This window comes from Macrobrachium nipponense, chromosome 28 (genome assembly GCF_015104395.2).
Source record: "Macrobrachium nipponense isolate FS-2020 chromosome 28, ASM1510439v2, whole genome shotgun sequence".
In the NCBI taxonomy this organism is placed as follows: domain Eukaryota; kingdom Metazoa; phylum Arthropoda; class Malacostraca; order Decapoda; family Palaemonidae; genus Macrobrachium; species Macrobrachium nipponense.
The window spans coordinates 70,270,626-70,284,757 of NC_087217.1; the positions used below are offsets into that span (position 1 = coordinate 70,270,626).

The window sequence follows — 14,132 nt, forward strand, 5'->3', positions numbered from 1 at the left end:
CTTCTTGGTATGTTTTACCTCTTGTGGACCTTTGCTCTTTTATCATTGGCCTTTGCCAAAGTAGGATATCACTTAATTTCTTTATAGAACTCCTTCACTCCATAGATGTCTTTCAATATTTTAGGTACTTAAGTGGCAACCTTGATTAGTGGTCTTTCCAGATGGAACAGCAACGTTTTTGTCTCTGCATCACTACCCAGCTCCATTCTGTAAGCCTTCTATCTTCCGATGGTTCTGTCGCTATATTTATCTTGGGTATGCCAGTTTGCTGCTGCTGCTACCTTGATTCTAACAGTCTCGGTGCTTCCTTTCCACACCTGTGATGTTGCCACTGTCATGGCTTCTACCTCTTTGGCACTTGCATAAAATTCTCCCTTCCTCTTGTCTGATCTATGAAGTCAGCAATTGGTTTGTATAGTGCCACCTGCTTGGGTTACTATCACCTTCTCTCAGCTGCTCCTGTGTGCTCTAACATTCCCGCCTGCATGACCACTGCCGTAACTCGTAACTGTGAACAGTCCTTTGTTTACCTCATCTTCTTGGCATTCTTCCACACCTTCAGGCCTTTTTGTGTTTTCTCCCTTGTGCGGTGACTTCCTTCATTATGTTTCTTACAATGACTCCTTTGAAAATTATGCTACTTATGCTTGTATTTGGTCTTTGATTCCCATGGCTTTCTCAAATTTTCCATTGTCTTTTGTGCAACCAGTGCTTCTTCTCAATACCACTACAGTACTTGTTTTTAGCTTCTAAGGCCTGTGATTTCCTGGACTCCCATGTCCTCAGCCTTTTTTACAATAGTTTCTGCCTCTCCTACAGAAACCACAGGGTTTTCCTACCAGTAGTAAAAGTGTTGCCAAGTCTTCTTCAAGAATATCCTCAGGCTACTGTAAGGCTTCCTTGTTTTGATAGTTTATCAGTCTTGAGAAAAATTTGTTGCTTGTTGCTCCAAGTCCCAATATCCTTGGTCTACCACTGTTTCCTAAAATATTCTAGTTGCATTCTAGTTGGTCTTCTTCTTACAGCTATCCTCCACCAGGTCCTTCCTTTAGATCTTGCTGGCATTCCTTGACTACAAATTCTATGGTCTCCCTTCTTTCCTCAAAAGCTCATTCTGTATTTTCCTTGCTGTTTATGCAGTTGCCTGCTATGTTTAAATAGTTTGTGTTGGCTTCTCAGTTCTATGTTCCAAAGTAGCTGCTCCTCCTGCAGTGTCTTAGCTATACATTGAATCTTCCCACAAACCTGGTCTCACCTCCTTTGGGCCTTGCAACAACCTTGTTCCCTACACAACAGTGAATTATCAGTTGGACTCTGTTTTTCTATGCTCAGTGCCCTAGTCTTTGACTGGTTAACTGCTTCAAGTCAATTCAAATGGGTACTCTGATGTGTGACCTGTCACAGGAAGCCTGGGGGGGTTCGGTCTTTGTTTACCTCTTTTGGAGCATCCAGGAATGATTTTCTTCAACTTGTCTCCCTTCACAAATGTCGGAGTCTGTTGGCAGAGTCCCTTTGCCTCCAAAACTCACTCCTTTAGATGGTCAGCCATGGAACTCTTCTCTGCTACATTTTGGCTATGAAGCTGGCTACTCAGGTCTGACAAGGCCCACAAGACTGCCCTTCTCTTCTGGATTCTGTCGTGCCTTCTACCAGGGATACGGCTTGCTCTTTCTCTTGGTCATATTTTGGACCTTCATGATGATTATGGAATTTCAAGTCTCCATGTTACAATGAAGGCAAGCACCAGGCATTACTAAGCTCTGCAGGGGGGTTTCCTCACACTGTAATAGTAATGTTATGGCTTTGCCTTCCTGTAGCCTATCATGACCACAAGTCTTTGCCTTAGATACAGGGTAATTACAGCTGTTACTCTTCTTATCCATTTATCAGACATCTGGTACCTATGGCACTACTTCACACCTTTTGTGCCAATGGGCACCTGTACTTGGGTCTGCAGACCCATTGTTCATGGTCACGGTCAAATCAGGTGGTCTTTCCATTGCAATTCTTAAACCACAAAAGCAATCCTTCTGAAATGCCTCTGTCATTTTGCATTCTTCCATCCTCTTGGAATTCTAGCAAAGTCTTCTTGGATGCTACCACTGTAAAGAGTGATTCTGGCTTTTCTTTTTTATTATGAATGGGTTTGTGATAAAGTATGATTCCATAGCATATTAGCACCTTCTACCTTTCCCCACTCTCTCAGACAGATATTAATATAAGCAAAATATGAAGCATTGCCAAGTAACTGAGCAATATGGAGTTGGGTGAGCATCTTCAGTGGAACAGTTCATTTTGGAAAACTTTTTCATGTAGTACCTGGATGCATCCTGTTCAGTTAACACTATTTTATAAACAGGTTTGTATCAAAACTTTATATTGTAAAAATAGATAACTTTTACCTCCATGTCAGAGTAAGTTTCCCATCAATAATATTTTACAAACCTACATTAAAACATCACACCCAAGGTAAAACTACTGTATACTAGATTAAATGATCTCACCTCAAAAAGTTAATTACAGGTTAATTATATACCTTTTCAACTCAGCTTGTCTGGCAATTTTAAAGCATTACGCTGCTTTCGAGTAGATCCTGACCATGGAGCCTGAGTGCACGATCTAAGGTACCAGCTGGAGTACCTGTGGCATTCCTCCATCATCTTCCGAAAGACTTTCCTCTGTACAAAACATGATCTTAATTAAAATAATTATAAACACATTCTGACATTTGTATTCTTTTTAGCAAAACACAATTTGAGCAAAAAAGACTTTTCTGGGCTCAGCTCGTGTCGCTTGCGCGAAATATCCTTTAATCTATTATTTCTAGGGTAAATGTACTAACACATACCAGAGAATAAATAAAATAAAGAAAAATGGTCAGTATAACTGACTCGCTCACCTCTAGGAGGGTGTCGGTATGAACACTAGGCGAGTGAGACCACTACCACGAGCCAAATGCCAATAGAAATCTCCCACTACAAAACCCTCCAAGAGGGGAGCCGTCCCACAGAGGGAGCAGCTCGTATACTACTACTACCATCCCCACGCTTGTGACTGCTGCGCCTCTAGTGGCCATCCTTTCAAGTTAGCACTCACGAGCACACGTGCTATTTTTCTCTCGTGTGTGCCTATTTCTTCGGATTTTTCGATAATGGAGCGTGCAGCTATTGCAGCAGCTAAGTTAAGTACTCAGTATTTACGGTTAGCGAGCCTTTTCCGTCCCCGAGACGGTATTTGCCGTTTTTTATGTATAGATACGTTCTCTGGGGGCGGGAAGCATGGCAGCATGGTCCTGCCGCATGTTGGGTTCGTTCTTGGTCTCTCCATACCTAGAAACATCCCTTATTATTATTTTTTTTTACGCTCTATTTTGATTATCCGCCCTTTTTACGTCTACTCAAGTTGTTATGCGTGTATGTATTTCACCTTATGTAGGCTTTTCTATCCAGACCCACTAGTTCAAGGTTCCTTGTATCGCGCCCCCTGACTAGCTTTGGAGTGGTTAGACTTGCCTTCGGCTAGTCGCACACTCCTGGATTTTTTCTCCTGCTATTTTACCTTCTGTCTTTCATTTTATTATATAGTTATATTTTTATGTTTTGTTTTTGTTAGGTTAGTTGGCGTCTGGCTTAGCCTAGGTCCTGGCTCATAGAGCCTTGTCTACCGTTTGACTTCAGTTCCGGTCGTTTCCTCATGTTTCTCTGAGTTGGGGGTTTGCGCCCATTGGGCCTAATGCTTACCGTTTTCAGTTCCAGTGCTTCCCGATAGCTTCTCTCGATCGTTGGTTTTGCGCCCCATGGGCTATATGCTTACCGCTTCAGGGTTCCATGCTTCCCGATACTTTCTTCTCTGGATCAGTTGGTTACCTAGGCCTTGGTTCCGTATCTTAGTTTACCGCCTCGTGGTCACTACGTGATCGCGGGTGTCAGCCAGGCGCCTGCCAGTCCCCTTCCCCCCTCTCCCGCTCTCCATAGAGTCGGGCGGGGGTGGGTCGGTCTGTCCTTGCTCGCGCCCACAATGCCGAGCCTGCCTCCCCCTTCTCCCCTCCACCGGAGGGGGTCCTGGGAGTCCCGACAGTCCCTGACTGGTTCCGACCTCTCCGCTTCTCGGCCCGGCCGGGTGTACGTTGTGGGTGGCTCTGGCCTTCCCCCCTCCGTTACTTCCTTGTCGCTCCGGGTTAGCGCGAGTCTGTATGTCATCTCGCCCTTCCCCCCTTACTAGAGCTCCTCCCTACCGGAGTCCTGGTATCCAGCGGAAGGGTATAGTCCCACCATAGTTGGACCGGAGCATACAATAGGTCTTTACTAACCGTACCGTATTGCTGAGTTACTACACTCCGCTTCACTGGACCTAGTCGGTTACTTGCATGTAGGTTTAAGTTATCTTAAGTATCTTAAGTTTCTTAAACCATCCCCACCCCTCCCTTAGTATTTACTCGGATCTCTCCGGGATTATAGCCTATTCAGCCATGCAGGGAGGGGTTATGCCCAAATTTTTTCCGAGCTCCGCATGTAACGGAGTTCTTTTGCCCTTATTAGTCTGTAAGTGTTCCCCCCTTTAAGATACTCATGTGTCTTCCCACTTACAGGCCACCAACTGTGAGCATCCGGGATGTTCCGCTACACTTCAGGACCCCCTGTGGACACGAAGTTTGCCGGTCCCCATGCTCCATGCGCGACTCCGCACGGGGACATCCAGGTCTGGTACCATGAGACGTGTACCATATGTTACGATCTGGTGAGCCAGCTTTTGAAGTGTAAGTATTCCATCTCCGCATGCCGCTCCGCCTCTTTTACTTCTTAAGTTTTCATCATTACTTTTAACTTAAGGCATTCTAGTTTAAGTTATATCCTAGTTTTAGTTTAAGTGATTCTTAATCTAAAATATATCCTCTCTTACAGGCTCCGGCGGCAGTAAGGAGATACGGCATTGGCTACCCTGCGGGCCTGGGTCGGAGGTTTTGGCAAGAACGCCGCCAAGGGTCAGCCCTACATTCTGGAGAAGCGTTTAGCTTTGTTAATCTTCCCCGGAGGCAAGGCGACTGGATACGTCGATCCGGTAGAGGCGGACCCCTCTATTGCCTTTATCCAACAACAGCTGGCGGCCTCCTTGATCTGAACAAGACCAGGATAATCTCCACGGATGTCGCAACCCTGGATATAAATGTTGAACCTATGGTAGGTATAGACGACCTGTTGGTCGAGGTAAGTAATGCAGGTACCCAAGGGTCCCCCTTGGGAACGACTGTTTCTTCTACCCCTGCAACTTCTCCATCCTTCCCAGGCTTTACCGGTGATGAGTTATATACTCCTCCAGAGGCTTCGGTTAGGCCTAAGATCAAGTCTAAACATATGACCTTGACTAAGACGTCATCATCCTCGAAGAAGACGTCCTCGTCTTCTTCTTCGCGTAAGTCTCCGGCTCGTAATCCCGGCTCAGACAGGTCTAAAGGGTCTAGCTCCGGCTCAAAGTCCTCCAAGAGTAAACCTAAGGAGAAATCCCGTACCCCGGCAGTATCACCAGTTCCACTACCTTTGGTGCCTATTCAGAGTCTCCCTTCCACCTCCTCAGCAGCTCCGGCTCTGGACGCCAATGCTGGCCTGTTACAACAGGTGGGCGACTTGGTAGGCTCCCTTAAGACGAGTATGGAACATATGATATCTCGCCTGTCGGACAGGATAACTTCTCAGGATACCATTATAGCCGGCCTAAGAGAAGCCCCCCTTGCCTCTCCCTCAACCTCTAACACTAGTGGATCTCAGCTTCCCCCGTATGACTCGCTGCCCGCTTCTCCATGAACAATCCTTGGAGAGTAGCGTCATATGCTCCCTTCCAAGATGGTCTCATCTCCATACCGGAGTTTGGAACTCGAAGAATAGAGGACTTCGAGTTCTACCGGAAGGACTACAGCCTCCCTTCATAGGCTACGCTAGGCTCACGCCTTCGGCTATGGTAGAGATGACGGGAGGTGCCAAAGGAGACAGTCCTATACTCTCGGGACCAGGCCAACGTGAATGGCTTAGATGTCTAGATGACATGGACTGTTCAAATACCAAGATCCAACCATTCAAGAGTCCCTTTACCATTTTCACGATGGATGAAGGTACCCCGCTCCCTTTCCTTACCAAGATAGCGAGGTCGACCATCTCAGCAGCTCAGAAAGGGGAACCCATGCCTCAGCTGAAAGAAGCAGACCCCACTTCTCCGTTGCTCCCGTCAATTGGAGAATTATGGGAGGACCTGCCTAACACTTTCACAGTTGGCAAACTCAAACCTGACTGTGCTATGGAGCAGTTTGGTGAAAAGCTGCCCAGGCTCCCGGATAGTCTTATTCAAGCGGAGTTTGACTCGAAAACAAGACTAGCCAGGTCAATCAACCTGATGGCTATGTCCGAGGTAGCAACCATGGCTTATGGTTCAGAACCAATTTTTAAGCTTATGACCAAAGCCCTGACTCAAACGGTGCAGTCAGACATGTTTGAGTTTGCCACTGCTAGAAACAAATTGCAGAAGCATGTATTGCTTGAGGCAACCATTCGGCACGACCGAATAGGTTACTTTCTTCTAACATCTGGGGCTTCAGATCTCTTCCCAGAGGCTATGGTAAAGGAAGTACAAGCAGAGGCTACGAGGTTGAACCAAAGCCTTAAGGACCGTTGGGGTCTTATGGCTAGGAGAAGGCAAGACTTGACACCAAAAGTAAGGACAAAGGAAGCCTAGACGTTTCCAACCTTACCAAAAGAAGCAGCCGCGCTTCCCTCAACAAGTTACTACAGTGCCGTTAGTGCAGACAGCTCAGCCCTCCACGTCTAAAGGCCAATCACAGCCTATTTATGTGATATCCCTCAGCCTCACCACCACCTCATACGCCCATCTCTCCAGCCTACAATCCACTTGCGAGAGTCAAGCTTCTCAGAAGTATGACCGCTCGAACAAGGGAGGCAGAGGTAAGCGGTCCTTTCGTGGGACGAGGATCGGGAGGTCCCTTCAATAGGGGAAAGCACCTTCAGAGGAGGTCGAGGGGGGTTACCAGAACCAATGAGGAACTTCAGGTAGGAGGGAGGCTGTTTCACTTTCGCCACCGGTGGGAACTTCAGCCAGGGGCGGGGCTCAGAGCATAGTGTCAAAAGGGCGGGGTTGGAGCTGGTTGACGAACCCCCCACCTCCATCCAGACCTTTCCGTCAACTTCCTTCCAAGGAATTGACAGAGTACGCAGAGGACCTTCTTCAGAAAGGAGCTATAGTCAAAGTCAAGAGGTTAAATTTTCAAGGTCGCTTGTTCAGCGTGCCAAAGAAAGGCTCAAACAAAAGAAGGGTAATCTTAGACTTGTCCCGCTTAAACTTAGCCATCCGCTGCGACAAGTTCAAGATGCTCACGATCACAGGTGCGGACCTTACTTCCCCGTGGGGCCGTCACCACCTCTATCGATCTTACAGACGCCTACTATCATATCCCTATTGCAAGACTTCTTCCGTCCGTATCTGGGATTCAAGATAGGAGACCAGACGTTCTCCTTCAAGGTAGTCCCGTTCGGGCTCAACGTGGCACCCAGGGTGTTGCACGCAAGCTCAGCGGGAGGAAGTAGTAGTGCAACAGCCTCAGAGCTCAAGGGATTATGGTAGTAGCGTATCTCGACGATTGGTTGATCTGGGCCCCATCAGTCGAAGAATGCAACAAGGCCACACTGAAAGTGATCCAATTCCTAGAATATCTAGGATTCAAGATAAACAGATCCAAGTCCAGACTCACCCCAGAGTCAAACTTTCAGTGGCTAGGGGCATTCAATGGAATCTATCCTCACACACTCTGTCGATTCCATCCACCAAAAGGAAAGAAATAGCGAAGTCAGTCAAGCAATTTCTAAGTCACAAACTAGCATCGAGGAGAGCTCAGGAAAGAATCCTCGGCTCTCTCCAGTTTGCTTCAGTAACGAACATCTTAATGAAAGGCCAAACTGAAAAGATCTAACCAGGATCTGGCGCTCATCGAGCAAACATGTCAGGTCCAGGGACAAGCTATCCTCAGTACCTCTGATTCTAAAGAACCGGCTTCGGCCGTGGGCAAAAGTCAAGAACCTGTCAGTGTCAGTCCCTCTTCAGTTCCCTCCACCAGGGATTACCATCCACACAGACGCGTCCTTAAGCGGCGGGGGAGGGTACTCCCAGGTCAAAAAGGTGCAAGGAATTTGGTCACCCCAGTTCCGTCAGTTCCATATAAACGTTCTGGAGGCAATGGCAGTCTTCTTGACTCTGAAAGATTACGCCCACCAAGGTACTCCCACATAAAGCTAGTCTTGGACAGCGCAGTGTAGTACATTGCATATAACAGAGGAGGCTCCAAGTCACGTCATCTAAATCACGTCATGATAGCCATCTTCTCCCTGGCAGACAAATTCAGTTGGCATCTTTCCTCCACCCACATAGCTGGAGTAAGAAACGTCATAGCAGACGCCCTATCCCGATCAGTACCCCTAGAGTCGGAATGGTCTCTAGGACGAGAGTTCGTTCCAATGGATCCTTCAAAGAGTCCAGGGCTACAGGTGGATCTCTTCGCATCACAAGCGAAACAACCAACAAACTACCGTGTTATTGTAGCTCCCAACCTGGACCCTCTGGCTTACGCCACGGACGCCCTGGCTCTGGACTGGAACAAACTGGGAGAAGAGATTTACGTCTTCCCTCCAGTGAATCTCCTTATGAAGGTCTTAGACAAACTCAGGACATTCAGGGGTCAAGTGGCTCTAGTAGCCCCAGACTGGCCGAAGAGCAATTGGTACCCCCTGATCCTGGAACTGGGTCTTCGTCCCCTTCGGATCCAGTCCCAAGCTCTCCCAGTCAGTACAAACGAAGACTGTGTTCGCTTCCTTCCTCAGGGATTCTCAAAACCCTAACTTTATGGATTTCATGAAGTTTGCGGCAAAAAAGAGATGCGAATATTGACCCTCAGAATATTCTTTTCCTGGAAATCCGATAAGGGATTTCAACTTTGAGGCAGTATGATGCTGCCGTCAAAAAGTTAGCAATCTTCCTGAGAGAGTCAGATATCAGAATCATGACAGTTAATTTCTGCTATATCCTTTTTCAGATCTTTATTTGAAAAAGGTTTAGCAGCTAGCACGATACGACAAACAAGTCAGCATTGAAAAAGATATTTCAATTTGGATTTAACATAGACTTGACAGATACCTATTTCTCGTCTATTCCTAAAGCATGTGCTAGACTTAGGCCCTCTGTCAGGCCTACGTCAGTTTCATGGTTCTTAAACGATGTTCTAAAACTGGCTTCCGAAACCGATAATGACACATGCTCGTTTATGATGCTCCTAAGAAAAACTCTGTTTTTATTAAGCCTAGCTTCAGGAGCAAGAATTTCAGAACTGTCGGCTTTATCCAGAGATCCGGATCATATTCAATTCCTTCCCACGGGGGAAGTGCTACTTTCTCCGGAACGTAGCTTTTTAGCAAAGAATGAAGATCCTTTGATGAGGTGGTAACCTTGGCGAAGGTACTACCCTTCCACAAGATGTTTCCCTTTGTCCGGTTTCAACCTTACGAGCCTTTCTATCCAGGACCTCCTCTTCCTCATCGGGGCCCGGCCTCTTTAGAGGAAAAAGGTGGTACTTTATCCACTAAAGGCATCAGGCAACAAATCCTGTACTTTATCAAACAAGCCAATCCTGACTCCTTTCCAAAAGCACATGATGTCAGGGCAGTAGCCACCTCAATTAATTACTTCCAACATATGAATTTTGCTGATTTAAAGAAGTATACCGGATGGAAATCGCCGACAGTGTTCAAACGTCACTACCTTAAGTCCTTGGAAGCTCTGAAATTCCCAGCAGTAGCAACGGGTACATAGTTTCCCCTGACTCTAGCTAGATTATAGTAGAAGATTCAGTCCTCCTTTCTACTGCCTCACCAACCACCAGTTCGTCTATTTCCTGCCTTGTTCATTAACATTTACCTTGTGCTCTTAGCTGCTTTATGTTGTATAGTGCCCCTTTTGTCTGGTTAGGGACACTCACATCTGATTACCATACTGATCTCATAGCTGTTATCCCCTTATTTTTTTAATGTAGGGGTACATCATAAGCAATGGTTACGGGTTTTGTATCTTAAGTCATATACCAGTTCCTAAGATATTTTATTTTATCATTGATCAAATATTTATGTAAATTTATACTAATTGCTATTTCTAATTTTGCTACAGTGTTACACAGATTATTGTGATAGGTAATCATTGTACCTATTTGTATATATGTAAATTACCTTATATTATTACATAATTAGATTTAAGGGTAATTTAAGCATAATTCTGATTTGTTTTACTGTGTACTTGTATCTTTTTAGCAATTATATTCATTCTTTTATTTTATATCTTTTATTTGAGACCTATTTTGTTTTATTATATTTTATTTACTTTGTTTACAATCTTGTGCTGTTTCTCTGGTACGATTCGCGCAAGCGACACGAGCTGAGCCCAGAAAAAGGATTTTGACGTAAGGAAAAATCTATTTCTGGGCGATTGGCTCGTGTCGCCAGCGAAATACCCCCCCTACCCATCCCTTCGCTCAAGATTGTCTGCTAAACTTCAGGATGGCCACTAGAGGCGCGCAGTCACAAGCGTGGGATGGTGTAGTAGTAGTACGAGCTGCTCCCTCTGTGGGACGGCTCCCCCTCTTGGAGGGTTTTGTAGTGGGAGATTTCTATTGGCATTTGGCTCGTGGTAGTGGTCTCACTCGCCTAGTGTTCATACCGACACCCTCCTAGAGGGTGGAGCGAGTCAGTTATACTGACCTTTTTCTGTATTTTATTTATTCTCTGGTATGTGTTAGTACATTTACCCTAGAAAATAATAGATTAAAGGATATTTCGCTGGCGACACGAGCCAATCGCCCAGAAATAGATTTTTCCTTACGTCAAAATCCTTTTTATAGTTACTCTCAATTGTTGTGGTACCACTAATCAACAGTTTTCAATGATGCTGCTCTGAAGAGACAAGGATGAAAATGAGGTATGCAAGAATTTCTAGCAAACATTTTCATCTGCCAAGTTTCTCTTAGTTATGCATTAACAATATTCTCATCACTATGAATAAAATAATAAAGGTAAAATACCAAGAATGTATGTATTGTACTGTGCTGTACTTGGAAACATCAAGAGCTGTGAATACCAAACTAAAATAGAAAGGTATTTAAAATAATAAAATTCAGCACATTTTATAACTGTTTTTAAACACGTCCAACATACAAACAGGTAAGTACTGGGAAGAAAGCTTCTTTAGTGTGTTACAAAAGGCACAAGTTCTCCATCTAAAAATTAGTTTGGAATTAGTTTTGTGCTGAGTTGCAAATATTTCATCATGGTAGATAACAAACCACTCCTGTAAGCATTTGGTGATATATCAATTTGAAGACATCTCAAATGCTTGCCATGCAACTAGTCCAGCCTTTAAACGATTGTGAATTACAACCTCATCAAACTTTTGCAAATGGATAGTGACCTGCTTCAAAGCTAAAATGTTCAGTAAATGAAGTAAATTCATTGGAATAACTTTCATTTAACTCTTGGAACATACTAATAAACCTAAAAAGCTTACTAATTCAATATGTCAACATCTGCTCTAATGATGCTAAAGAAAATCCCTGGTCATTCATACTTTTATGTATGTGGTAGGGAACGAATTCCAACCTCAACAGAATTGCAATGAACTAAAGGTAAAAGAAATAATTTAGTATTGAAAAGAACCTAATAAACTTCGATACTTGCACTATGTATTATCAATAGTTATGCTTGCATAACATCACCACTTACATAACACAAGAAATTCATTTAATAATCAGTGGAGTACTGTAGCATATTAAATGACAACAAAATTAATTTTTTAGTAATCTCTGGCATATAAGCAAATTCCTTAATAAATGGTAATTTTTGTACTATAAAATTAACAAAACCAAAATAACAACTTCACTTACTGTCATATGAATTGGCCCAGTCAATAAGCATAAGAAAAACATAATTGTGAACATTCTACATACTGTGAATAAGCAGCATACATTAAGCAAAAATATATGTGCATGGCAGTACTAATCTACTGTACTACTACAATGCATTCAAGTGAACAGCAACTTTGTCAACATCAACTGTACTGCAGAAGACAAAATGGCACTCAAAAGAAATTAAAGAAATTTAAATACAGAGGAGGTATGTTTGCCTTTTATTAACAAAAGGATTACGCTGAAAGGATAAAAACCTACTTGAATTGAGCATCTGCTGCATTGCTTATATGGATTACTCACTACCCTTAGAAACTGTCACCAATCCTTGCATTCACAAGGTCAACTTCTTCATCAGGGACTAACATAAGACACTGGTGTTCTTTTTTTTTCTAACTCAATAATTGACTAATCCCTTGCTTTGTAGTGATTTCTTTTTAATAAAATACACTTGAATCAAAGCTAAACAATAAAAGTAAATGACTGAAATTGGGCTAGATCCATACTATAATTTTCTGGCATTACAGCAGCAGCAATACTAAATGCAATACAGCATACTTTCATCATTGAAATTTTTTTTATTGCATATGTACTTTAATCACTGAAATTAGTTTTATGGCACATGTGAGTGAGTTTATGTGAACTGCATCAATTACCAAGGTTTCAAGGGGATAAAGTTCATGGCTTCACTTTTGCTCAGATACCAATTTTCCATAAAATTAATCTAAAAAATTTACTGTATGTCCTAAAAGCCAAAGGTTACATTCTTTAATGGCTTATTACTCTAACTCCTGAAGGGTATCTTTGCTAGACAGTAAATCAGTATTATTGTATTCAATCTCTGGATGAAGTGTACACATCATACTAAGGTAAAAATCAAAATAAACAAAAGTATTTTGAAAAAAAAAGTATAATCTCAAAGATTAATTCCCGTATCAGTAAATCACGGTAGACGTGAGGTATTTTAAATGTTATCAATATTTTTGCTCTTCTCAAACAACCTTGACTTTATGTGAACATTAGCTGATAAACATAAAATTATTGTAAATTATACAGGTCTCCTGGTAGATCATAATTTAGCTGGAATATATTTAGGTGTAAATTTTATATGTTGCTTTTGTATGACAGTTTCTTCAGAAATTCACACTTTACTTACTATGCTTGGTAACAATGTGCAAAATATTTTCAGATTTGCAAATTACATAGTAACTACATGTACATATCTATATTGTGTGTATTTCAATCTTTATTCTATTTCTATGTTCTATTTGGGATGTGACAGTCGTAGCATGATTCAGCAAAATGTAACGGTAAGATCAAATATTCCATATTTATATGTACTACATCAGTTTTGGTGTAAAGTTTTCCTTTACTTTGTTTAAAAAAATGCCACATGGGCCTACACCCAATACTGTATCAAAATCTTGCAATGCAGCATAAGCTGTAGCCTCATCCATTTGCACTCACTACGACACTTGGCCAAGGAAATGTCTGATGCAACATGGCTGGGCAGTTTACATCATATACATTACCCTGTACTATTCTGTTCAAGTGTTTTAGTTCATTTGTGTGTCAACGTATGAACAGTTTATTTCATATGAATATTGATGAACATGAAAAAATATAAGATAGTTTTGAAAGTATGATATGAAAAGACTACAATGATAAAAATGCTATACCAGCTGAAGCCACGGTAAGTTAATGCGTTGACAGTTGAACACATGCTGTGGACCATACAAAAGACAGCCATCAATTTGTGAATGTTGCCTTTTTTTTTTTTTTTTAATTTTCCACTCAAAATTGGTGTGTCTTTGAAATCTGAGCATCTTCAAAGCAAGGAAATATGGTAACCCTTCTGCGGTTATGAATATAAAGAATAAGAACAGAGAGTTGTGTTCCTCACTCCTGACACACCCAGACCTTCAACCATGGTAATATTTAGTGTTTCAAGATTCACATGTCATCTGGTTAGTTTAGTAACTACTGAAGACCTATTCTGTATTCTCCGCTCTAAGATGGAAATATAAAGACAATGTGGACTCCACTTCATTACCTAAGAATGAACTTAGAACAGTACATAAATTGTGGGGAACAATATAAGTGTTGTCAACAACAACGGATATCCATTTTAATTCCT

General features: G+C 42.8%; 1 protein-coding gene across 1 annotated transcript in view; it reads right to left on the reverse strand.

Annotated features, from left to right (window-relative positions):
- Window positions 1-14,132, reverse strand: part of LOC135201228 (F-actin-monooxygenase Mical-like) — a 323,794-nt gene that overhangs the window by 21,919 nt on the left and 287,743 nt on the right. Inside the window, 4 exon segments of the mRNA XM_064230105.1 lie at window positions 2,537-2,567; window positions 2,570-2,611; window positions 2,614-2,643; window positions 2,646-2,678. Coding sequence (XP_064086175.1) covers window positions 2,537-2,567; window positions 2,570-2,611; window positions 2,614-2,643; window positions 2,646-2,678 — 136 coding nt within the window.